The sequence below is a fragment of the Felis catus genome, chromosome B3, assembly GCF_018350175.1.
Source record: "Felis catus isolate Fca126 chromosome B3, F.catus_Fca126_mat1.0, whole genome shotgun sequence".
In the NCBI taxonomy this organism is placed as follows: Eukaryota; Metazoa; Chordata; class Mammalia; order Carnivora; family Felidae; genus Felis; species Felis catus.
This window is the reverse complement of record NC_058373.1, coordinates 51,681,204-51,705,913: the sequence shown is the minus strand read 5'-3', so window position 1 is coordinate 51,705,913 and position 24,710 is coordinate 51,681,204. Positions and strand designations below refer to the sequence as shown.

At 38.7% G+C, this 24,710-nt stretch overlaps 1 protein-coding gene across 2 annotated transcripts; it reads right to left on the bottom strand.

Moving 5' to 3' along the window:
* On the bottom strand, nt 1-22,367 carry ARPP19 (cAMP regulated phosphoprotein 19). Of its 2 annotated transcripts, XM_023255337.2 has the most exons (4): nt 22,278-22,367; nt 21,997-22,051; nt 8,548-8,670; nt 1-4,173 (listed from the first exon to the last, which is right to left on the bottom strand). In XM_023255337.2, exons 2-4 carry the CDS (start codon nt 22,039-22,041, stop codon nt 4,003-4,005), a joined length of 339 nt encoding a protein of 112 aa, XP_023111105.1. In that variant the 5' UTR covers nt 22,042-22,051; nt 22,278-22,367; the 3' UTR covers nt 1-4,002. The 2 variants fall into 2 exon arrangements, with proteins under 2 accessions (XP_023111105.1, XP_023111104.1); XM_023255336.2 differs by lacking the exon at nt 22,278-22,367 and having other exon boundaries at nt 21,997-22,137.
* Between the last annotated feature and the right edge of the window lie 2,343 nt (nt 22,368-24,710).

The following is a 24,710-nucleotide window of genomic DNA, read 5'->3' as shown; positions in this document are numbered from 1 at the left end:
TCAATAGAAATTAAACAGATCAATTTATTTTTTTGTGTATTTCACAAGTATAATTTTGGAAGGGCTATTTGACAAATTTCAGCATTAACTGCCAACTCTATAGACATGTTCAACAAAAAAGGCATTTACTCTTGGCCCTTTTAATACAGGCAAAGTGTCATACTGCATCACAAATGAGATGCAATAACAGATCTGAGGCCTTATTAATTAGGTGTTTTCTTTCAAATGCAATTTGGTTGGTAAGTAACATAATACAAATATACATTAATGGTTTCATGACCACCAGCGAATGCAGAATAAAACCCACAGGACTACCTACTTTAAAGGCCCAGACTAGTAAAACAGTATTAAAATCAGTGTTTTTAAATCCTTAGATTAACAATCCTGGAATGAGATTTCTTTGATCCCAATTTTACAAGGAGTGGTGGAGAGTCAGGGGGAGAAAGGATATGAGGGAAGACTGGCAGTGCATACGCTGAGTTGTAGAGTTGGGACAGTCACTCAAATTAGTCACCCAGATTAGGGTAGTGTTTTAGAAAATTAAAAATGTGTCCTTAATTGTGGCATTTTGGTAAGGATATTCAAGGTTGACACTTCATCAGCACTAAGCATTTAACAAACACCATCTGGAGGCTTAAGAAGTAAGGATGTGGGGTGAAGTACAATGAGGTGAAAAAGGAAAATGAAAAGTACAAGAAATGTGTTTGAATGCTGGGGAGGGAAAAGGCCACCAAGAGAAACTTGTTTTAGTTGCCACTCGGGTGTGCTCTTCCTATAGGCTCCCAGCCCCTGGATCACCAAACATCAAGTTTACAGCACAATTTAAGTAGAGATTACATTTCAGCTTTGATAAAACCTAATTTTGAATGAGAAAGAATGCATGTCCGATTTAGTAAAAAGTATCAATACTCAGAGGTATGGTTTTGTTACATCAAGTAAAAAGAGCAACTAATTCCAACTTTTGAAGTAATAACAAGTAAAGAGAAGCTTCACCAGGCCTGTCTTGATGAATAGTTACGACTTATTTTTAGGTCAGCAGCACAGGAGGATTGAATAACTTGTAAATAGACTGTAAACATGCTACTGCCAGTTCATCAAAACAATCCAACAATCCTTACTATCCCAACATGCCAAGAACTACAATTGTGTTAGTCAGATATAGCCTTCAAAAATGAAATGTTCCTCAAACGGTACTACCAAAGTAAGAGCTACTAGACATGAAACAGGTACTTTATTTCAGATTTAGCCAATTTTCATCAAGTATTTGTTATCATGAACTTCAGTTCACTTCAACAGTCATTTGCATTAAACAGGACAATTAGCCACTTTTCAAACCACAACTCTGAAATTAGAGAAATGGAGAATTAAGCTCATCTAGTCAACATCTTCATTCAAGCAATGGTGAAACAGTTTGCAAATATATCTTAAATAAACTGAGATTTGAGGCAGAACAAAAAATAGAAAAATTAAAAGCCTCTATATTCCAAGCACCAATAATGGAGGCTAAGCTGTTATACCTACAAAGTCTTATTGACAGGTCTTTCCCTAATGGAAAATCCTGACACTTTAAGCACTGTGACTTTACAGAAGGCAGGTTGGTTTAATGAGGAAACTTACTTTTAATAAAAAGACAATCAACAGTATTTTATTTTGGGCACTTACTCAGTATTTCACAGATCCTCAACAAGTTTTGAGGTAGGTTAAATATTAGCATTATACTTTACAAAATAAAACTTAGGCAAAGGTTGTATCATTTGTTGTAAACTACAGCGTCCTAGAGTCCTATCATGGTCAAGAATAACATGGTTTCCGTGATCTTTCAGATTAATCTTCTCTGATGTAAATTTAGTGGTGACAGCTTGCAAATAGTCACAAAAAAAAAAAAAAAAAAGGAATACATATTACAGAAATTCTACTTTGGGGTATTCCATAATTCTTAAATGGATCCTACAATGATTATATATAGTGGAATAACCTACTTGCTCCCATAACAAATATATTTACATATGACTGACCCTTAAAATTACAAACTAGAACATTACTGATTTCATTGCTTTTCTGCCTTTTGGGGGTAGGTGGGGAAGGAAGATAATCAGCAAGCCTTACACAGCGCTAGGCAGCCTTTAAGTGCAGGTGCTGTGCTCAAGGCACCATTTACAATGATTTGGGGTCATAGGAAAGCAAGTATACAGATGGAGCCAAGATCTAGAAAAGATGCCTAGATCCCAAAATAGGGATGCTGATGCAAGTCAAAGACAAAGAAAAAAAATGCTATCATCTCAGGCTACTGATCTTCAATGTCATGCTATAGCATTACAACACCAATGGGAAGAGCTCCTAAAAGAGCAGTAACTATATCCCAATAAAGTCTGTTAATTAAATTCTTACTATCTAGATAAACCACAAGTAAAATTAAATTGGTATTTTATTAAAATGACATCTACAGAAGTAAAATATCTAAATATTTTAATACGAGTATGTTCCACCTATCACGTAAATGATTCTAAGTGTCTTAAGTCTAATTCACTTATTAGCTCATTAGAATTACTTAAAATTATTTACCAGAATTCAGCTCATCCTGACATGAGTTCCTGGGCCACGCTGCTCAAGTAAATGTTTCAGTATAAAGTTCCTTTTATTTAAACAAGTGTCAAATATTAGTAATACAGGATTAAGAATGGTTAATTAACTAAGAAATTATAAGAAAAACATCATTCTGTTATAAAATATAGCATTCAGCAGAGTAAATTTCAAGAGTGAGGATAGACACCTAAGCTTCTGAAGACTGAACAGTACGGGTGAACAAGATTTGAGTCAAAGCAGCAAGAAAAAAAGGAGGGAGGGGCCACAGGAGGCAGAGTATCGAAGCCTTTTATTCTAGTGTTCCCCAAATTGACTGTGGAAGTAAAAAGTTTCTACATTAAAAAAGTTTATATAAATTACATGAATTGCAATTTTCATAAAAGTCAAAATGAAATGTTCTGCATAGGACAAAAGATATGCCTAAGCAACATATCATATCTGCACAAGGCCACTGAATGTCATGGATATTAATAACAAATGAAAAAGCTTAAGTCTATGACAGACTAAGCAAAGATTTCAGTTTAGTATTCTATAAGCCCAAGACTGTAAACTACTCTTACTATACAAAAGCTCTAATGACGTACAGAGTTTTGTGTAGGAACTCTTGTGCTTCTGGTTGGCACATCATCTGCTTTTTAATATGTGAAATTAATACAGACATTTGTGAGAGGTTGTGCAAAACTATTGTATTTACAAAAATGGCACAAAAGTGAATTCAACAGTCAATGCACATGCACACTTCATTCACATCTTCAACAAAAGATACTCTAACACTATAGAACGGAATAAGAATACTAGCTTCAACGGCAGCTGTTAAGCACTAGAGTCACATAAGTTACACCAGAATGGGCAAATATTGCCCAAGTAAAATTCTATTGTTAAAGCTGAAACAGGTTTAAGGCCATTCAAGTTCAAGCAGAGATACAAATCTTTCAGAGCCCCATCTATTTTTGTTTGAAGAATGTAACCTTTCTTCCAACTTGTGGTCTTAAACTTCTGTTTTACAAAATCCAAAAGGAAAATACAGAAGAAATCAATACAATAGAGGTTATATTAAATAAGAGTAACATACAAAGCTATAATTAAGATGAGTTAAGGAAAGCCAAAACATTACAATTGTAAAACTTGCTTGTTACTTGTTGAAACAGTCCTACACTAGGAGCTAGGTAATATATACAATTATTTTCAAGTAGATTACTTTATGTTGCTCTAACATGTTCTCTTTATCAGTGCACTGTTAAACTAATCAAAAACTCTACACATGTATATTCCCTTACAATAGCAGCACACACTACCGCTACCTGCAAAGCTGTCATTCTGAAATGACTTAGTGAATGAAAGGAAATAAAAAGCAGAGAAAGTAACATATTAAGGAGAAAAAATGGGAATTGAAAGACTCATGCAGTTCAGCTCTTTTAATCAGCCAGCCAGCTTGCTAGCAACAAGGGATGGTTTCCGTTGAGGAAGGTCCTGTGGAGTGGGAATGTGGTCACCAGTGACCTCTGTCTTATCCGGAGCTGCAGTAGGAAGCTGCTTGTTCTTCATTTTTGCTTTAGCCATGTTGTAATCCCCAGAATCAAAATATTTTTGCTACAAGGGAAAAAAAAAAAAAAAATTCAGACTGGAGTTTAAAACTTTCATATTCAATCACACTGATTTTAAGATGTAGATGTAACCCTCAACTGTCAATATAAAATAAGCTAATCTAAAAAAATTTAAACAAAAACATTAACATGAAATAGCACAACTTTCAATTACTAACAGAAAAACCTGAAATTCTTGCTTAAATTATTTGGAAAATAAAAACACTTAATTCACCATCTTGCATTTAGGATGTGCCACACACTTTCAATTATTAAAAACATTATTTATAGCTCCTGTCACCTAGGATGAATATTCCTGAAAGGATTTAAAATCATTTATTTGAGGGAGGCTAGGGTGGCTCAGTCAGTTAAGCGTCCGACTTCAGCCAGGTCACGATCTCGCGGTCCGGGAGTTCGAGCCCCGCATCAGGCTCTGGGCTGATGGCTCAGAGCCTGGAGCCTGTTTCCGATTCTGTGTCTCCCTCTCTCTCTGCCCCTCCCCCGTTCATGCTCTGTCTCTCTCTGTCCCAAAAATAAATAAACGTTGGAAAAAAAAAAAAAAATTAAAAAAAAAAAATTTAGAGTAGGCAAGAGGGAATAGTCCAGCAATGAGATGAGCACCTCACTGACAAAAGGAAAAAGGGGGAAAAATTCTCTTTGAGACTTCAGGGATATTTCATATGGTAAATGAAGTAGCTGGGAATTCACAGCTTGGTCTAAGACTGTTGAGTGGCCTGGGAAAAGGTCTCAGTGGCTGCCTCCCTGAAGGGACTATTATTCTTTGATAAGACAGCTCACGCCTAAAGCCAAAGGGTCTAAAGCTAGAAACTGCTACTATACACTTAACACACTGAGCAGTTAACAAGGAAACTTGGACCAGACCCTACTAAAGCTTGCTGCAGCTTTATTTCTACATGTTTTAAAATGAGTATGGTGCTCCTGGGTGGCTTAGTTGGTTAACCATCCGACTTTGGCTCAGGTCATGATCTCACGGTTTGGTTCATGGGTTCGAGCCCTGCATTGGACTCTGTGCTGACAGCTCAGAGCCTGGAGCATGCATCAGATTCTGTCTGTCTCTCTCCTTCTCTCTCTGCCCCTCCCCTGCTTGCACTCTCAAAAATGAATAAAGGTAAAAAAATAAATAAATAAAAATAAAAATAAAAATAGAGTATGGTGGGGGCACCTAAGTGGCTCAGTTGGTTGAGAGTCTGACTTCAGCTCAGGCCAAGATCTCACGGTTCATGGGTTCGAGCCCCACCCATGTTGGCCTTTGGGCTAACAGTGCAGAGCCTGCTTCAGATTCTCTGTCTCCCTCTCTCTGTCCCTGTCCACTCGAGTGAGCTCTCTCTCAAAAATAAACATAAAAAAAATGAATAGGATGAAAAAAAAATCTCAGAACTTCTGAGTATCATATTAGAGAGCTTCTGCATATTAGAGAGCTACTTCTGAAATTAGGTAGCTTCTAGAGGAGAACAAAGCAGCCTGCCAAATTCTTTCTCAATAAAAAACACAAAAGGAAAAATTTAATATACAGTGCAAATTTTAGGCAGACTGTCCCCATTGTAATAAAGTCAGTTTCTAATGATCCTATTAACCCTGACATCTAAAAAATTCAAAACTCTTTTAAAATAGTAAGACATGATATAGTTGAATATAAGACTTCATTTCCCAATATAAAAGTGCTTATTCATTGACATTTTGGTATAATGCAAAATCATTCAAGAGTTCCCTTCTCAAATTCTATTTCTTAATTCAAGCAGCATTTTCCCTTTCACAACCACTTACAACACCAATTCCAAAATACAAGATTTATAAATTCTGATTTGAAGATACTTAAAAATTCATAAATAGTTGAAGCTAGAGGAAAATTACAAAGGTAACAGCCCAAATGCTGGAAGAATGGTTGAGCATAAATTATGCTGGAGATTAACAAAGGAAAAGTTTCCTAAACACTTAAGAGTCAATCAATTCCAAATAATAATTTCATAGTCAAAGATGATTATATAATTTATTTCATAAATAAAACCATATCTGATGGGACCATTTCAAAATTAGACTTGATACAAATACATTCTACATAGCTATGCTCTCAATGAGTATGTTTCTCATTCTGCTTTTTCTATTTATCCCCTACATTATGGTATTTAGAATAATGCTTGTAAATAACTACAAAATATTCTATTTTGTTGACTTATTACAATTTAACTATTCCTCTGCTGCTGAACAGCAGTGCTGCTTCTAGTTATAAAGCTACAAATAGTATCTTCAAACTCGATTTTTTCCTTATATTGAATTATATTCTTAGATTAATTCACAAGAGATTATTCAAAGTATATGAACACTTCTATAAATCTTGATCCATATCCCTTTCCACAATGAGTATTAAATGCTACACATGGCAAAGAGAATATTAACTATATTCAACTTCAACCTTACCAGTGGTTATTATATTTTTCTAATTTACTTGTACGTGTACTATGGTATGATCTAATAATTTACATTTCACTGATTTCCACCACGGATAAACATTTTTCTAACAGTTCTTCTGATGAAATATTTTACATAGGGGCACCTTAATGTTTTTCTTGAATATCTGAAAAATCTTTTTTATGTACTACAGGTATTAACTATCATTTTTGTAACAATTTCCCCAATGAATTACTTCTCATGAAACAGAGATTTTACATTTTTATATATTTGGAATGATTCCAACCTGCCATCCTATTATTTCAAAGCTGTGAATGTTATTCTTTCGTAAGACAAAGAAAATTCTGTATTTTGCCACTTTTAAAACTAAGAATTTATTTAATATATAATTCTGTAAAAAATTTTTATTAGGTGAGCTTGATTTTTTCTTTTATAGGTAATCTCTATGCCCAACACAGGGCTTGAACTCACAGAGTTCAACTCACAGAGATGAAGAGTCACACATGCTACCAACTGAGCCAGCTAGGGTGCCCCGTTAAAATACTCTCTTGGTAAAAAGACAAACAGTGTATGATTTGACTTACATGTGGAATCTAAAAACATTAAACTCACAGAAACAGCAAAATGGTGGTTGCAGGGGTGGAGGAGTGGGGGAAATGGGGAGATACTGGTCAGAGGGCACAAACTTTCAATTAGAAGATGAATAAGAAGTTCTAGGGATCTAATGTACAATAAGTTAACAGTACTGAATTGTACACTTGAAAGTGCCTGGAAAGTAGAGCTTTAATGTTCTCACCATAACAAAAAAATGGTAATTATGTGAGGTAAGGGATGTGTTAACTAACCTTACTGGTCAACATTTTACAATATGTAGGTGTATCAAATCATCACATTGTACACAGTAAACTTACACAATGTTGTATGTCAATAGTATCTCAATAAAGCTGGGAAAAAACAGCCTTTTGTAATTTGGAGAAAATAATCCATATGTAACTATTGCCAATACCTACACATATAAACATACATATACATACAAACATGTTTTTACTAAGCAAGCAGCAGATACCAGTATATTCAAGGTATTTATTTTAGTAAACTCATGATTTGGCACCTGATTCTATTAACAATTCTTTTCTTTCCCTGTTCCCTGTAAGGTAAATAATTTAAATGTACTTAAACCAAAGATGGAGTCCTTTAATTTTTTACAAAGGAGTTAGAAAGAAAACCTAAGGAATAAGCATGTAGCAGTATCTCAATTCAGATCTCATTATTGAGCAATAATGGTTTATGCCTCACAAAGAATTAGTAAGATTTTGAAAAAATAGTTTCAGTAATCTCAACTACTAAAATTACCATATATAAGTCGTATTAGAGTAACTCTGTAAAATGTATTATGTAAAGGAGATAATAAGCTCTGCCTTTACAAGTGATCATTTCATCCAAATAAAAATTATTTTTAGCCTTTGCATGGAAATCATCTTTAAAACAAGTAAAAGTTAAAAAATATTGGCAGAAGGATAAATGCCAGCTTCTGGATAGTCGCTGCTTTTGGAAAGAAGGGTGGGTGGGGTGGGATAAAGGAAAGAAGGGGGCAGGGGATATATACATACATGTGGTAGGTTTCAACTATATCTACATTTTCTTTCTTACAAAGATAAAACTGAAGTAAATATGGCAAAATATATTACATCTGGGTGGTGGGTACATGAGTTCTGCTGTATTATTATCTGCACTTTCTACATGCTTGAAATAGTTTATAGTTAAAAGTGATGAGATGTACATTCTTATACAGATTTATAAACGATATAAAATATTGGAAAAAAATGATGTATATCTATGTATATATTTGTATCTGATAAAGTACAGAGTTACATACACACAGACACCCTTTTCATAATCGCAACTAGCACGAGTTCAGGGTTTAAGCATTTGAAGATTATATATAAGAACTTACCCCCTTCTGCAATCGTTTCCTTAAGAAATCCGAACCTCCAGGCTTTTGTCCCAAATGAGGATACCTTGCTTTTAATTTTGCTTCTTCAGCTTTCTCTGGACTAGTCACTTTATCTTCCATTTCCTGAAATAATTTAAAATAAATTACTTCTCTATTACAATTCACTTATTTAAAATAATTCACCTTTCAATATCTGGACCCTGACTTCAGTTGTCAAATACCAAATAATGCAGCATCTGACTAAGAAATCAAGCGCAGAAGCCTTTAAAACATCTCTGTCTTGTTTTTCAAATGATCCATGTGATAGCTCTATTATAGCTGTGATGCACACAACACCCCACACACTGGATAAAAATATCAAGATAACTCAGCTCTGAAGTCTTGCTTGCCATTACTTTCCAGTTATGTATAATACATTTATAGTTAGTCACCTTCCATGGAACTCATCAGCTCTGTGCCTATATTTAGAGAACCATTTTAATGTTAAAATACAAGAGCTTTTTGAACTCCTATTAATTCAAATTCATGTATGACTGGGAAGCTCTGAGATTCTTTAATAGGAATTAACAACAGCTGATTTGCCAGAAGATATTCCCTAACTCAATACAGAAGACCATGTATTTTTTATTTGTTTTTTAAAAGATTCTATTTTTGGGGCGCCTGGGTGGCGCAGTCGGTTAAGTGTCCGACTTCAGCCAGGTCACGATCTCGCGGTCCGTGAGTTCGAGCCCCGCGTCAGGCTCTGGGCTGATGGCTCAGAGCCTGGAGCCTGTTTCCGATTCTGTGTCTCCCTCTCTCTCTGCCCCTCCCCCGTTCATGCTGTCTCTCTCTGTCCCCAAAAAAATAAATAAACGTTGAAAAAAAAATTAAAAAAAAAAAAAAGATTCTATTTTTTAAGTAATCTCTACACCTAATGTGGGGCTGAACTGGAACCCCAAGATCAAGAGTCGCATGCTCCACCAAGTGAGCCAGCCAGGTGCCCTGACCTTGGTATTTTTAAAGGGAAACATCATCTTTGTCAACCTTCATATTAATGTCCATTATTCCCTAATCTCCCCCTGTATTTAATGACATGCCAAAGGTCCCATTCTTTATCAAAAATGTGTTTTCTGACCAAATGATATAAATATTTTTAAGCCTATTCATTTTTTTTTTTTTCTTCTTTAAAGTAATCTCTACAACCAATATGAGGCTTGAACTCATGACCCTGAGATGAAGAATTGCATGCTTGGAGCAACTGCGTGGCTCACTGAAGTGTTCAACTTCAGCTCAGGTCATATCTCCTGCTAGTGGGTTTGAACACAGAGTCAGGCTCTGTGCTCACAAGCTCAGAGTCTGGAGCCTGTTTCTGATTCAGTATCTTCCTTTCTCTCTCTCTGTCCCTCTTCTGTTCGTGCTCTGTCTCTCAAAAATAATTAAATGGTTTAAAAAAAAAAAAAGGGGCGCCTGGGTGGCGCAGTCGGTTAAGCGTCCGACTTCAGCCAGGTCACGATCTCGCGGTCCATGAGTTCGAGCCCCGCGTCAGGCTCTGGGCTGATGGCTCGGAGCCTGGAGCCTGTTTCTGATTCTGTGTCTCCCTCTCTCTCTGCCCCTCCCCCCGTTCATGCTCTGTCTCTCTCTGTCCCAAAAATAAATAAAAACGCTGAAAAGAAAAAAAAAATTAAAAAAAAAAAAAAAAAAAAGAGAGAGAGAGTTGCATGCTCTTCAGACTGAGCCAGCCAGGAACCCCTGAGCCTATTCACTTTTTTTTTTTTTTTGAAAAGCATACACGATTTATTTAATACAAATTTTATGTGATACAGAAGATTTCATAAGGATGAAGACCAAACAAACAATTTAAACCTGACTTTTATGCTAGGTTTGAACAAAAGTACAGAGCAAATGATAGGACAAAAAGGAGTATGAGCTGAGAGTGGTAAATAGAGGAAAACAGCAAGGCCTATTTGCTCATTTTTCCCAGTGTCCCTCCATCTTTGGAGTAACCCACTGAACCAGCCTCAGTCCTGGGAATAGGTCAGTCCTTTCAAACAGTTATTTCTCATTTCAGGAGGTGGTGGTAAAGATGAGAATAGATACTCATCTACAATAGATCTGTATATGGTATGAACAATCAGGCATTTAAAAAAGGGACATTTCTCTTGCACTGACTTTTGTCAGTTTTCCCATGATCCCATCTGCAGACTCTGGAGTAAGTGGGGTGTCTGAGCCACCTCTTCATGGTCAACAGAAACTATTTGTCAAGTTGAAAAGGCACTGACTCTTTCCATTCTCTCTCCTTTTCTCAACTCCTCTTCATTCCCCCTTCCAAGGGCATGTGGTCTTCCCACCTGGGGCACGAGGTGGTGGCAGGGGGAGGAGGTGGAGCAAGGGGCTCCACGAGGTGGAGCAAGAGGCCTCCACTCAAGCTTATTCACTTTTAACACCAGTCTTGATACAGTCTACTTTCTTTCAAAGAGCCATATTTTATAGGGAAGCAACGTTTATGACTGGTAAATACTGAAGAAGAAAGAATGAATCAAGAAAAAGTTGCCCTAATAGGCGATGCTGGGCAATGGCAAGGTACACACACCTTCCAGCTAATGGACGCTTTTCTGCATACCAGCTAGACAAAATCACACACCTTTGCATATCTCGATTCTTGCAGGTTATTTGCAAATGTCAAAAAGCAGAAATGTTATATCCATAAATGTCAAGCCTAGTATTCTTGTACAGCAAACAAATTACTTATGCCCAAAATGACTTCATGATTTTTGCATTTATTTTTCTTTTTTTTTTTTTTTAATTTTTTTTTCAACATTTATTTATTTTTGGGACAGAGAGAGACAGAGCATGAACAGGGGAGGGGCAGAGAGAGAGGGAGACACAGAATCAGAAACAGGCTCCAGGCTCTGAGCCATCAGCCCAGAGCCCGACGCGGGTCTCGAACTCCCGGACCGCGAGATCATGATCTGGCTGAAGTCGGATGCTTAACCGACTGCACCACCCAGGTGCCCCGCATTTATTTTTCAAAATTATATTCATACATGCTTTATAACTAGCTCTGTTCACCTTATACATTGTATTTCCTTCATCTTGACCAGCAACCTCATTTGTTACTACGTCTTCTCATTTTTAGTCTAAGAGGATTTTGATATTAAAACTGCTGCTGCTGTTTCTATGGGGCTTCCTTTATATGTATGCTCCTTTCTGCTTCAAGTGTTCTACCTTCCTCCTTTTTTTATGCTACAGTTTCATGCATCTATTTAGATTTTCAGTCTAAGACATCACCTCACTTGATGTACACAAAATTCAACTATGCTGCCAGAGAGAGAGGGACTCTAAACAGTATGAGTGGTGATCCTGCCAGTCATCCCATTCAAGAAGAGTATGCCTCAGAGAGCTCAAGTGTAAGGTGTGTGATGCCAACCTGCCGTTTCCATGATGATCTCACTCCTGGGCCTCTTTCAGAGTTTTAGCATAGTGATGTTCTTTTTTATCATCTTAGTATTTAAAAACTCAGTCCCTACATACAAGTCTGCTACCTCAGCTATAAACTGAAGAATCAGCCCAGACATCTGTTCAACCACTGGATTAAAGTGACTACTTGTCCTACTGAGAATTGATGGGGCTGTTTCCACTATTAGGGAATCATGGATTATGACTTCACTGGAGTTTTTCAAGAGTAAATTTAGTTATATGCTATTCCTGCCTTACTAACTTTAGAATATAACCCCTATGTAAGGTATGACTGTATTGAACTCATCACAAAAGGTAGAGAAATATTGTAAATTTAAGGTTACCAGTTTAGTGCAGGAAGATGGGCGGGGTCACTGCAGTTTGTCCAGCTGTATTCACATCGGTGCTACTCAGACGGAACTGGGAGAAGGAACCTACTCTTGGGTCCCTCTGTACAGTTGTGTTTTTTAAGTTGGTTAACACTGAATTTGGATGTTAGTTGAAAAAGACTGTAACTTGATTTACAGCCTTTGAGTCCTTGCACATTCAAAAAAAATTTTTTTTTAGTGTTTATCTGAAGCTGGCTCCAGGCTCTGAGCTGTCAGCAGAGAGTCCAATGCTGGGCTCAAACCCAAGCACCGTGAGATCATGACCTGAGCTGAAGTCGGATGCTTAACCGACTGAGCCACCCAGGCACCCTCTTGCACATTCAAATTAAAGAGTGTCAAGAGAGTCCTACATTTCCACTAAAACCATCCAGCTTTCTTGGGCCTGCCTGGGAAATAAAGGCTCTCCACTTCCTTTGTTTGATGTGAATTATCAGTTCTTTATATTCAAGAAAAATTCCTTAACATTTCTGGTATAGAGGTAGCAACTTTCCCTAATTTCCAGTGTTTCTGCAGGTTTCCCTTATTTTATATAAGAGAGGAGAAAAAGTTACACATAATATACAATCGTATCTGGCATTCCTTTATTTTCTTAATAAAGAATATATTCACATATATGTTTATACATGATATATACTACTCGTGTTCAATTAAATCGAGTTAGGTTACTATAAAATACGTCTGGGCAAATAGCATTTACAGAAGTATTGTTTAGGTTTAGAATGGATCTATATAATGTGTCCTAGAAAAAACAAAGTCAATCATTGAACTTTCTTGCCAAATACATAGCACAAAGTGTCTGCAAGCTGCAACTTTGTAGCTGGATTCAGAATTTCAGCTGCATTTAATACCAAAAGGGGGGAAAAATATGACCAAAGCTGTATTTTTAAAACACAGTATATACCATCAACACATCTATAATATTTTTCATGGATCATACAGAAACGTTCTTAACCTTTTGCAAATGTACAGTTATAGGACCTTACTGATAAGCAAGTTGAAATGCTTGGACTTTATGTAGAGTCAATTATAAATAACACATCAGGTGGCAGACTGTCCGCTGGCATTCAGCCAACACTTACTCTTCTTTAAAACACTCCCCTGAATTAGTTAGAAGCCTGAAACTACCTTTCCCAGACTGAACTATTAGGTTCTGCTAATGGCACCTACACCAGATTAAAAAACATGGGAGAAAGAATCCACTCTGTTCCTGGTGATGCGACCAACAATGTGAACACCAGCAATAGCCCATGAGTTCCTGCAGGAGGGCATCAGGCAGATCATCAGGGGCTAGTGCAGCTGCTCCACGAGAGTATGTACAGGGGATGGTCTGCTCAGAAATAGTGCTCACTTATGCAGAGTCAACAGCTTTCTACAATCTGCACCTGTAGAAACATTATCTTCCCCCTTTATTCCTCCATCCCTTCTAATAATTTGTAACCTAATTCCCGAAATCACAACCCTTTCTGTTTGAAATACCCAAAGTGGTTTCTACTGTCCAGGACAGAAGCCGTCGATAAAATCAGGTAAAATAAGCAATTTATCCCTACAGTCATGTTAAAAAATGCAAAAGGCCACAATGACTGGTGTGACTGCATGTTTCTGGACATCCTTCAAAGTAACTCTTAAAACATTTATTTCAGCTAGAATCAAAATAAATCTTGAAAAATGTTTGAGATATAGAAAGAAATAGCTAAGAGGGGCACCTAGGTGGCTCAGTCAGTTAAGTGTCCATCTTCGGCTCAGGTCATGATTTCATGGATCATGGCTCAGAGCCTGGAGCCTGCTTTGGATTCTGTGTCTCCCTCTCTCTGCCTCTTGTCCGCTCATACGGTCTCTCTCTCTTAAAAGTAAATAAACATTTAAAAAAAATTTTTTAAAAAGGAAAGAAATAGCAAAGAAACTGAAAAAATTAATGTACACTGACAAGCCACTTTAATAACTCCCCCCCAGCTTTGCTGAGATATAATCAACACATTCACTTTTCAAACTTTAATATCTTAATATGCGAGGTTAAAAACAAAACAAAAGGAAAACAAACAAAAGGGGAGGCTGGCTGGCTCAGCTGGCAGATCATGCAACTCTTGATCTTAGGGTTTTGAGTTCAAGCTCCTCATCAGGAGGAGCATTTACTTTAAAAACAAATAAAAAACAAAAATACTACATAACACAGTTTAAGTGTTCTATGGTCCACATTGTTTACTAATTTTACATTTTGTTTAATTAAGAATGTATGATAAAATTTCAAGGGGAAACAATTACATAACAGAAATGAAGTATGTAATTTCCATACTAACAGTAGAGGTAAAATGGAAGAAGAAAAATCAATCATGAGGGGAAAAAAACCCAAAAGCCTGGGAGGTCAAGAGATAAGAAAAAGAAAAAGAAAAAAAAAAAAAAAAAAAAAAAGATAGGGGGCCAAAAAGCATTAGGGATGCAGAGAATCTAAATATTCATGCCTCTGATAAAAAGCCTCAAAATATATGAAGAAAAAATTGACCGAATTACAGTAACTGACAAGTCTATCAGTACAGATTTCAATACACCTTCCTCCATTATTGGTAAGTGAAAAAGACAAAGTAGTCAAGATATCGTATTTTATTTCTGCACCCAATAGTTAGGAAATGTATATTCTTCTCAAGCACAATGGAAAAATTGACTAAATAGGCTATAAAATAAGCCTTAACCATTTTCATCCAAATGACCATCTATGACTACAATTCACAAGATCAAAAGTCAACAATAAAAAAATTTATATATCCCTATTCAGAAATTAAAATACGTACGTAACTAAAATAGCTTAAATCATTAAAACTCTAATGTGCACAGGGGCAGATGCCTGGGTGGCTCAATCGTTTAAGCATCAGACTTCGGCTCAGATCATGATCTTGGAGCCTGTGAGTTCAAGCCCCACATCGGGCTCTGTGCTGACAGCTCAGAGCCTGGAGCCTGCTTCAGACTTCGTCTCTCTGTGTCTCTGCCCCCCTCCACCTCACCGCTTGTGCACGCTCTCTCTCTCTCTCAAAAATAAACAAACATTTAAAAAACACACAAAACTGCAATGTATACAAGCTTAAAAATGTATTACTAAAATAATTCATGGTTAATAAATAATGGGAATTAAAAAAGAAACACATGGAACTCACTGATAAAAATTCTATACTTACCAAACTTGTAAGATTCAACAAATGTCCCTTAAGGGCATGTATTAAACAAGAAAACTAAAAGTCAATGAGCTATACATCTAACTTCAGTAGTTAAACAAAGAACAGAACCCAAAGAGAATGAGAGAAAATAAAAAGCAGAGGTTAATGAAATAAAAACCAAAGGGATCAACAAAATATGGAAATGACAAGCTTAACCAAGAAGAATTTTTAAAAATTCAAATCTGGGGGCAACTGCATAGCTCAGTCAGTTAAGTGTCTGGCTCTCAATTTCAGCTCAGGTCATGATCTCACAGGTTCATGGGTTCAAGCCTCCATCGGGCTCTGCATTGACCCTGCAGAACCTGCTTGGATTCTCTCTCCCCCTCTGTCTCCCAGAATAAACTTAAGAAAAACTCAAATCTGTTTTCAAACTTTTATTCTCCAAGAAGCTTCTGTGTCATAGAGCAATTTTACTACTTTGTAAGGATTCATCAGCTAAGTAGTTTCTATGCTGATAATACCTTGGGTGGGGAGGAGAGTAGTAGAAAAAGGATCATTAGAATTCTAGAACATTTAACCATATGCTACAAACTGGGGAAGCAGAAACCCAAAGATATATGCTTATAATATACAAAAAAATACTTAAAAACAGTATTTTAAATGAAGGTTATCTTCTTGACAAGTACATTTATCTTCAGTGTATACTCTATACCTAGCACATAGCTTAACATTTATTGTTTAGGCACTTGCATTTTTGTGAAATAGTCTACTGAAATATATTAGATGTCCCTTTTGTGAGTAGGTGGGGTATATGGCATAAAAACATAAAAAGAACATTCAAACAATTAAGGATTATTATGTCATGGACTGATAAGTCTGAATGATTAATACCACTTTTCCACCTTCAGCAGAGAAGTTACATAGCAACATCAGCAATAAAAATCTGGTAACTCTAAGCAAATTTTCCTCTATCTGCTCAGCAATATGTTCACTGACGCAATGATTGATAAATAAGTAGAAAAGATTAATGAAAGCCCAACAAATCCTTTGGGATATTGCCAGGAAGGTATCAGAACTGTTATCAACCTCTAGGGAAAAATACTGTGGTCCAATTAAGTCCCTGCTGCTTGCCTAGTGCCTGGCATTTAACAGGTGTTCAATAAAAGCCTACTGAATGAACAAACACAACATACTCCAATTGTTTCAATAAAGCTAAGAAACTTTCCGAACACCTGACAGCTTCACTATCAGCTTATCTTTGAAATATATCATGTTATAGTAGCAGACACAGAGGCAAGCCTAAAACGCTGCTGTATATATAGCACATTTGATAAGGTAGCAACAAGAAACATTTTAAAACTTTTGTGAGGTTTACTTCTAGATTGCTGAGTATCAATGGTTGCACACAAACTAAACAAACAAGTTATGGTTTAAAAACTAAAATTAAAAACACTCTTGAGGGGCACCTGAGTTGCTCAGGCGACTGACCGACTCTTGACTTCTGCCCAGGTGTCACATGATCTCATGATTCATGAGTTCTGGGCAGGAGCCCTGCACTGGTTTCTGCACTGACAGTACAGAGACTGCTTTGGATTCTCCCTCTCTCTCTGCCCCTCCACTGCTCTCAGTCTCTCAAAATAAATAACATTAAAAAAAAAAAAAAACACTCTTAAGCCTTTTAGTTACCAAAGGTAGTGTTAAAATTGAAAATGTCAATACTAACTGCAATTTTTTAAAAACTGGGAAAATGGGAAAGCAGTTTGTACCCACTCTTTAGTGATGATATATGGACGTAATAGTTCTCTTCCTTTTCTACTACTCACAAAAGCACCAAGCATTATCTTTTAAACTGACAAAAATGTTTCAGTTGAGAGCCCCACTTCAGTTAGCTTCTTTCAAGACATCTTACTAACTTAATGTGATCAATATTGTAATAAAATCTCTAGAAAACCTGCTCTTCAGATCTTCTTTTTAAAAAACTTATAAGCGGGGGCGCCTGGGCAGCACAGTCGGTTAAGCGTCCAACTTTTGATCTCAGCCCAGGTCATGATCTCACAGTTTGTGGGTTTGAGCCCCATGTCAGGCTCTGCAATGATGGTGCAGAGCCTGATAGGAATTGTCTCTCCTTTTCTCTGCCCCTCCCCTGCTTATGCTCTCTCTCTTTCTTAAAATAAATAAATAAACTGAAAAAAAAAAAAACCACTGGGGGGCACCTGGGTGGCTCAGTCGGTTGGGCGTCTGACTTCAGCTCAGGTCAAGATCTCACGGTTTGTGGGTTTAAGCCCCATTTCAGGCTCTGTGCTGACAGCTCTGAGCCTAGAGACTGTTTCAGATTCTGGGTCTCCTTCTCCCCTGCCCCTCCCACACTCATGCCGGGTCTCTATCTCTCAAAAATATTAAAAAAAACTTTTTTAAACTTAAAAGCAGTAATATACACACACACACACACACATATACATACACACACACACATACGTGTTCCTTTATTCTCACTCAGATTTCTTAATTGGGTCTAAACAAAGGTTTTTATATTACTATAGTCTATTCTTCCCTCTTTCAAACTGCAGTACAAGCTTTGTTATTTGTATTAGATAGTACTTTGGCAATGGTTTCAAATGAAAAATTCTGAGAAAAATTCATTCAACCAGTATTTTCTGAACAATGAAATGAATGGAATGAATCAGGTAAGATAGGAGCAATGGGAGAAAAGATAAATAAAGGAGGGTCCATGACTTTAAGATGTTCACAATGAAAACAGAATTATGTGTTTTAAGTCATCACTATGCCTCTTCTCACCCCAGGACAAGAGTGTACACCTGTCTGACTGAGCTTAGTGTTATTCAAAGTGGAATTCACAGGTGATAGATCCATGAGGTCTCTGCTAAAATTTTTTTAATGTTTTGTTTTCACTTCAGTGATAATCCAGAAGGAAAAAGTTTAAGTATATACCAGCACATATGAATTGCCATCTCATATCTAAGTGCTACATGATTTCCATTTCAGCTTTCATTTATGAAGGAGACTGAGCAGTACTACTCCAATTGTCCAGAAGAGTGAGAAAAGAACAGAGCTGAATTTAAAATGTAAATGATGTATTTTTGATCCTAGAATTAAATGATCACAGATTACTCTTAAAAAGGACAAGTGAGGGGTGCCTGGGTGGCTTGGTCAGTTAAGTGCCCAATTTCGGCTCAGGTCATGATCTCACTGGTTAGTGAGTTTGAGCCCCATGTCGGAGTCAGCACAGAGCCTGGAACCTGCTTTGGATTTGGATTCTGCGTTTCTTCACTCTGCCCCTCCCCCACTCACATTCCCTCTCGTGTCTTTCAAAAATAAACATTAAAAAAAAAAGGACAACTGAGTCATCACATGACCTAGGGAAGCGTTAACTTGCCATACTCAAAATGCCCTGCCTGTAACAACTGCTACCACATTCTCAATACGTTGGAAATTTACTTTCAGCAAAATACTATGCCACAATGGATAATTCACACTATTTTTTGTTTGTATTTAATTTGTTTAATCTAAAATAAATTTTAAGTAATCTCTGTCCAATGAGGGCTCCAACTCACGACCCCAAGATCAAGAGTCACATGCTCCACCAACTAAGCCAACCGGGTGCCTAATTTTTTTAATATTTTTGTTCATTTTTTGAGAGACAGTGTGAGCAAGCAGGGGAGGGGCAGAGAGAGAAGGCCAGAGACAGAATCCCAAAAAGGCTCTGCACTGCCAGCGAGGAGCACGACACAGGGCTTGAACCCAGAACAGTGAGATCATGGCCTGAGCCAAAACCAAGTCAGACGCTTAACTGAATGAGCATCCAGGCACCTCAATGTGTGTTTATTTTCAAAAGAGAGAGAGAGAGAAAGAGAGAGAGTGCTCGCAGGCACACATGCAGGTGAGGGTTAGACAGAGAGGAGGAGACAGAGAAGACAGAGAATCCAAAGTAGGCTCTACACTTATCAGCACAAAGCTAGACATGGGGCTTGAGCTCAGGAACTGTGAGATCATGACCTGAGCTGAAGTGAGATGCTCAACTGACTGAGCCATGAAGGAGCCCCATCCGTGTTTTAATTTTAAAGCAGTGTTAAAGAGGTATGTTTATACTTATTTTCATGTTTATACATATTTAATATCCCAATAAAAAAAAGTGGCCCATACAGTTTTTCTTCTCTTAACAAGGGGCCTGCACTTCTCAGAGAAATAGTGACTTAGCCCTTACTCCATGCAGTCTCATCTCTTTATGTTAATTTTTCAGAGGCAACAGGCCAACGTACCATAAAATTATAAAGGTGATTTAGCTGAATGCTTTGGCTTTAATTGAAAGGTCAACTGGGTGCACAGAGAATAATCCAATTTTTTAAGTCATCTATTCTTCCAAAATAGAAGAAACAGGTGATTTGGCCCATAGGAACACAGAAGTGACTCTGCACATTCTCCTCATGTTTAGGGATGGTATCCATGCTACGGGACACTTAACATCTACAGCCAATCCCTAATTCAAGAAGGGACATTATATTACCAACCCACTTGGGTATTAATGACAACAGACCTAAAACAAAAGGACTTGAGTTAAAATTTTAATGTAGACCTTTATGAAAACATTCAAGACATGTTTAATATTGTTAAACCTGATATTAGGTTGTTTCAAATAAAAGCATTTACCCGGTAGAAATCAACACTTTATACTTTGGCAACACACTAAAAATCTCATAAAAGGAAACTACATAGCACACCACGGTACATCAGAAGTCAAAACCAAAGTTGATGTCAGTGTTTAGGACAAGACAGCACACACATGGGTTTGTTGCTTTTGGGGGTTCTTACATCCCAAGCAATTATGAACACAATAAATGTTTTTCAATAAATAATGGTATTTCATGTTATAGTTAGGATTGTAATCTTTTTTTTTTTTTTTCAACGTTTATTTATTTTTGGGACAGAGAGAGACAGAGCATGAACAGGGGAGGGGCAGAGAGAGAGGGAGACACAGAATCGGAAACAGGCTCCAGGCTCTGAGCTGTCAGCCCAGAGCCCGACGCGGGGCTCGAACTCCCGGACCGCGAGATCGTGACCTGGCTGAAGTCGGACGCTTAACCGACTGCGCCACCCAGGCACCCCAGGATTGTAATCTTTAAACTATATTTCTGTCCTAGAAGTCCATGTTTTTGTAAAGTGTGAAAAATACCAAACATGATCTTCATTGGAATATCCCTGAATAATATGGTAACTTGGCCTACTACCTATGCAGTTTTCTTTTTTTTTTTTTAATATTTACAAGTAACATAACAGAACCATTCAACTGAAGAAAAGTTACCATGCTTAAGAACATATGGAGTGGGTTTAGAACACTAATACACTAATCAAATTTCTAACTTGTTTAGGAGCATGAGGAGAACATGAAGCAGAAGGAGCCCTTACAAAGTCCAAGTACTAGACCAAATCCTATTTATAATAATGCCGTCTGACTTTTCAAGAAAAGGTGCTGGCAACTCTCCATAAACAATTTAAGAAACAATATATGGGCCTTTGTAGGCCAGCCACAAGTACCAAGGAGGGCAAGGCAGCAGAAATAATAATGGTGGAAGGGGCAAGAACTAGCAAAGACGAAACAAAGTCTTAACATTCGTAATTTGAATCATATTGATTTGTGGATTATTTTCCTACATCTGAAGGATGTTAGAAGTAAGTGTACAAAATATTCCTGTTGCTACAAAAATCCAGGTCAACTAAATTGGTAAAAAATTTCCAATTCCAAGCTTTTGGTTTTCAGTCAAATACCATATGCGGATCCCAGTGGCTCACATTTCTGAGCACACACTGCGCTAAATATTGTAAGTTACCCACGTCATTTAAGCCTCACAACAACTTTACAAAGCAAGTGTTCTCAGCATTATTTTACAAATGAGAAGATTGAAAACTTGAAGAGTTTAGCGACTGGCCAAGGTTACGCGGCAAACTAGGACGGGATCGGAAACGCCAACCCTGGTCTAACTCGCCACCCGAACACGAGATACCGCCTTTGGAGTTAAAAGCATGCCGACAATACCAGTAGTTGGGAAGAGTTCGTTCTTCACGGAAAAATAAGACTTCCTACGCTAAGTGAGGCTCATGGAAAAACTTAGGTTCCACCACAAAAACGGGAGTCCTGGGCTCATTATGTACAGTCGAGCGTAAGGAAAAAGGCGACACACCGAGGCGCTGAGAAAAGGCAAATCTCGGCCAAGACTCGGACAATGCTCAAACTCCCACCACGCGGGCGCTAATCACCAGAGTTACGGCGGGCGGCAGGTCTGGGAGAGCTCGGCCCTCACAGCGGAGACGTCCAGGCAGCTCCAGCTCTCTCCACCAGGAACCCGCGGGCCGACTCAGGGCGCGCCCCTCCGCACGCGGCGGGAGCAGGCCACCCGGCAGGCCCGGCCCGCAGAAGGCTCGCCTCTGGGCCTTCCGAGCCCCCGGGACCGCTCGCCGTGCACACTCACCTTCTGCTCCTCCGCGGAGGCTGCCTCGGGGACTTCCGCGGACATAGTGCTCCCTCTGCAAACGAGACGCCGGGAGAAGACGCGATTACCGGGGGGCCGAGGCCGCCCGGCCGCCGCAACGCCTCAGGCCCGCCCGCCCCCGCTCTCCGAGCGCCCGCTCGGGCAGCCTCCGCCCGGGAAAATGGCCGCCGCCTTATGACGACACGGAGCCTCGCGGCGCTCGGCGGCCACTGCAGCCCGCCGCGCCCCAGCCGCCCGTCCCGCACCGCGCCCCTACCTACCTTACCCCGCCTGCCCGACTCTGCGACGCCGAAGCACTTCCTTTCTTCCTTCAAAGGTCGCGGCTCGCACCCCACCTCACATCCGTCTGGCAGATGCTTCCTGGGAATTGTAGTTTATAAGTGGAGCCGCCTCTCCCCGCCCTTTCCTGCGTATTCCGGGAGATTTACTATTTCTACTTTCCCGGACTCGCCTTGCCCCGTTCTCTTCCTCGCTCCCCGCAGTGTAGCCACGCATGCTTTTTTGGGAGGCGCTTCAAAGCTCTGTGCTCCTTCCCTCCACAAGCCTCCTCCCGCTCCCCTTTTCGTACTTAACCATATTCATCTTTCACATCCCAGATTCTACGTCATTGCCTCAGGTTTTTCTTGAGCCCCTACCCTAGGTCAGATCCACTTCTTAAATGTCTTCACATGTCTGTATCTTCAGCAACACACGCTGTACCATTAGACATATGATTATTAATGACACCTTTCCTGCTCAAATAAGCCACATCAGGACAGGGACCTCGTCCATATTCGCTTATGTTTCACTCCCAGAGCCCAGCATTTCCTAGATGTTAAATATCTGACGAAAGAATTCAAATTCCGTTCATTTGTCTACTCCCGGAGGTCCACTCCCACAACTTGACTGAAACCCCTGACACCAAACTATTCCAATGACTTTAACTACCAAATCTGTTGGCTTTACATTTAATCCTCATAATAATTAACATCTGGATAGCTACCGGCAATACTGTACAGGGTGGTTCCAATGAAGAGTGTGTCAGAAACCTGGAAAAAGTTGCCTCTAAGAGTTAAACTAGTAAAAGGCAGCGGGTAATGAATGCAATCCTGCGGGAATTTGGAAACCATCAAAAGAACCAGTTTCCTAGGAAGAATTTCAGACAGGAAGAATTGCATGGCGATTGCAACTTGAAAATCCAAGTGTGGTACTGCACTCCTTTTGGAGAAAAGGAAGAAGTTTGTCAGGCAAGCAAGTACCTAAAATACAAGAATTCAAGATGCCAACTCTTTGACAAAGATATCCCTTGAGAGTGCTTTAAGTGGGCAGCTGAGAAACTTCTTAAGATCAACTATTTGTTCTCATTCCATACTCACAAAACAACCTACTGAAAATTTGCCTTCCCTTCGTGTCAAACAATAGGGAGAAAGGAGAATTAACTAGTCAGGCTAACTGAAGTGTCTAACAGTTGTATTTTTATTAATAAATTGGCATTCTGGTATATATCCTATATCAATATATTTGCGAGCTTGAGTTAAAATCTGAGACACCCATATATAAAAAAAATTAGTATATGTGATCTTGGATATAGAGATTCTGTTCCTGAAAGATAGTGACATGCACGTGAGGGCAAGATTGAATTTCTGGGAGGGAGACTTTGGTCAATGGGGAATTTACAAAGGCCAGTGCCCCATTGTGGGGACGTGAGAAGCCATCCTTCCCCAGGTAACACTCCCCTGCATCATTAACCATGTACCTTAATGTTTAAAATTGCACACTAATCACCAGAATCCTGTTTTTCAAAACTTTTTTCTCTTGGCCTCTAGGATACTACTCTTTTATTCTCTCCTACTTCTCTGGCCATCTCCTCTTAATCTCCTTTGCTGAGTCTTTACTTGCCTCTTTCTTTTTATTAAATTTGTTTATTTTTTGAGAGCAGGGGAGGGGCAGAGAGAGAGAGAGAGAGAGAGAGAGAGAGAGGGGTAAAGAGAGAGAGAATCCCAAACAGGCTCTGAGATGCTTGAACCCACAAGCTGCAAGATCATGACCTGAGCCAAAACCAAGAGTCAGATGCTTAAACAACTGAACCACCCTGACACTCCTTTTCCTGCCTCTTAAAGGGAGGATTCTAGCAGTTCTATCCTTGGATCCCTTCTTTTTCAAGTTTACACTCTCCAGATCACTTCCACCTCATAGGTTCAGCTGCCATCTATGTATTCCAGATCAGTGCTATGCAATAGAACTTTCCGTGATGATGGAAATATTCTCTATCTGTGCTACCAATACAATTGCTACTACCCATATTTGACTATCAAGCATTTTTTTGTTGTTGTTAACGTTTTATTTTATTTTTGAGACAGAGAGACACAGAGCATGAACGGAGGAGGGTCAGAGAGAGGGAGACACAGAATCTGAAACTGGCTCCAGGCTCTGAGCTGTCAGCACAGAGCCCGATACGGGGCTTGAACTCATGGACCGGGAGATCATGACCTGAGACGAAGTCGGCCGCTTAACCGACTGAGCCACCCAGGCGCCCTTGACTATCAAGCATTTAAAATGTGACTAGTACAACTGAGAAACTGAATTTTAAATTTCATATCATTTTAATTAATGAAATTAGCCACAGGGATTAGAATCACTGAAAAACCGTATTAACAGAGATCCTCATTAGGTCTGAGGCAAGGTTCAAGTATTCATGTTTAACCAAAGCTCCC

Excerpts from the sequence above, each read along its gene's own strand:
- ARPP19 (XM_023255337.2), bottom strand. The coding sequence starts at position 22,041 with ATGTCCGCGGAAGTCCCCGAGGCAGCCTCCGCGGAGGAGCAGAAG. Across the intron at positions 8,671-21,996 it reads CCTCCGCGGAGGAGCAGAAG|GAAATGGAAGATAAAGTGAC; the intron begins GTGAGTGTGCAC and ends AAATTATTTCAG. Across the intron at positions 4,174-8,547 it reads GGAAACGATTGCAGAAGGGG|CAAAAATATTTTGATTCTGG; the intron begins GTAAGTTCTTAT and ends TTTCCCTTGTAG.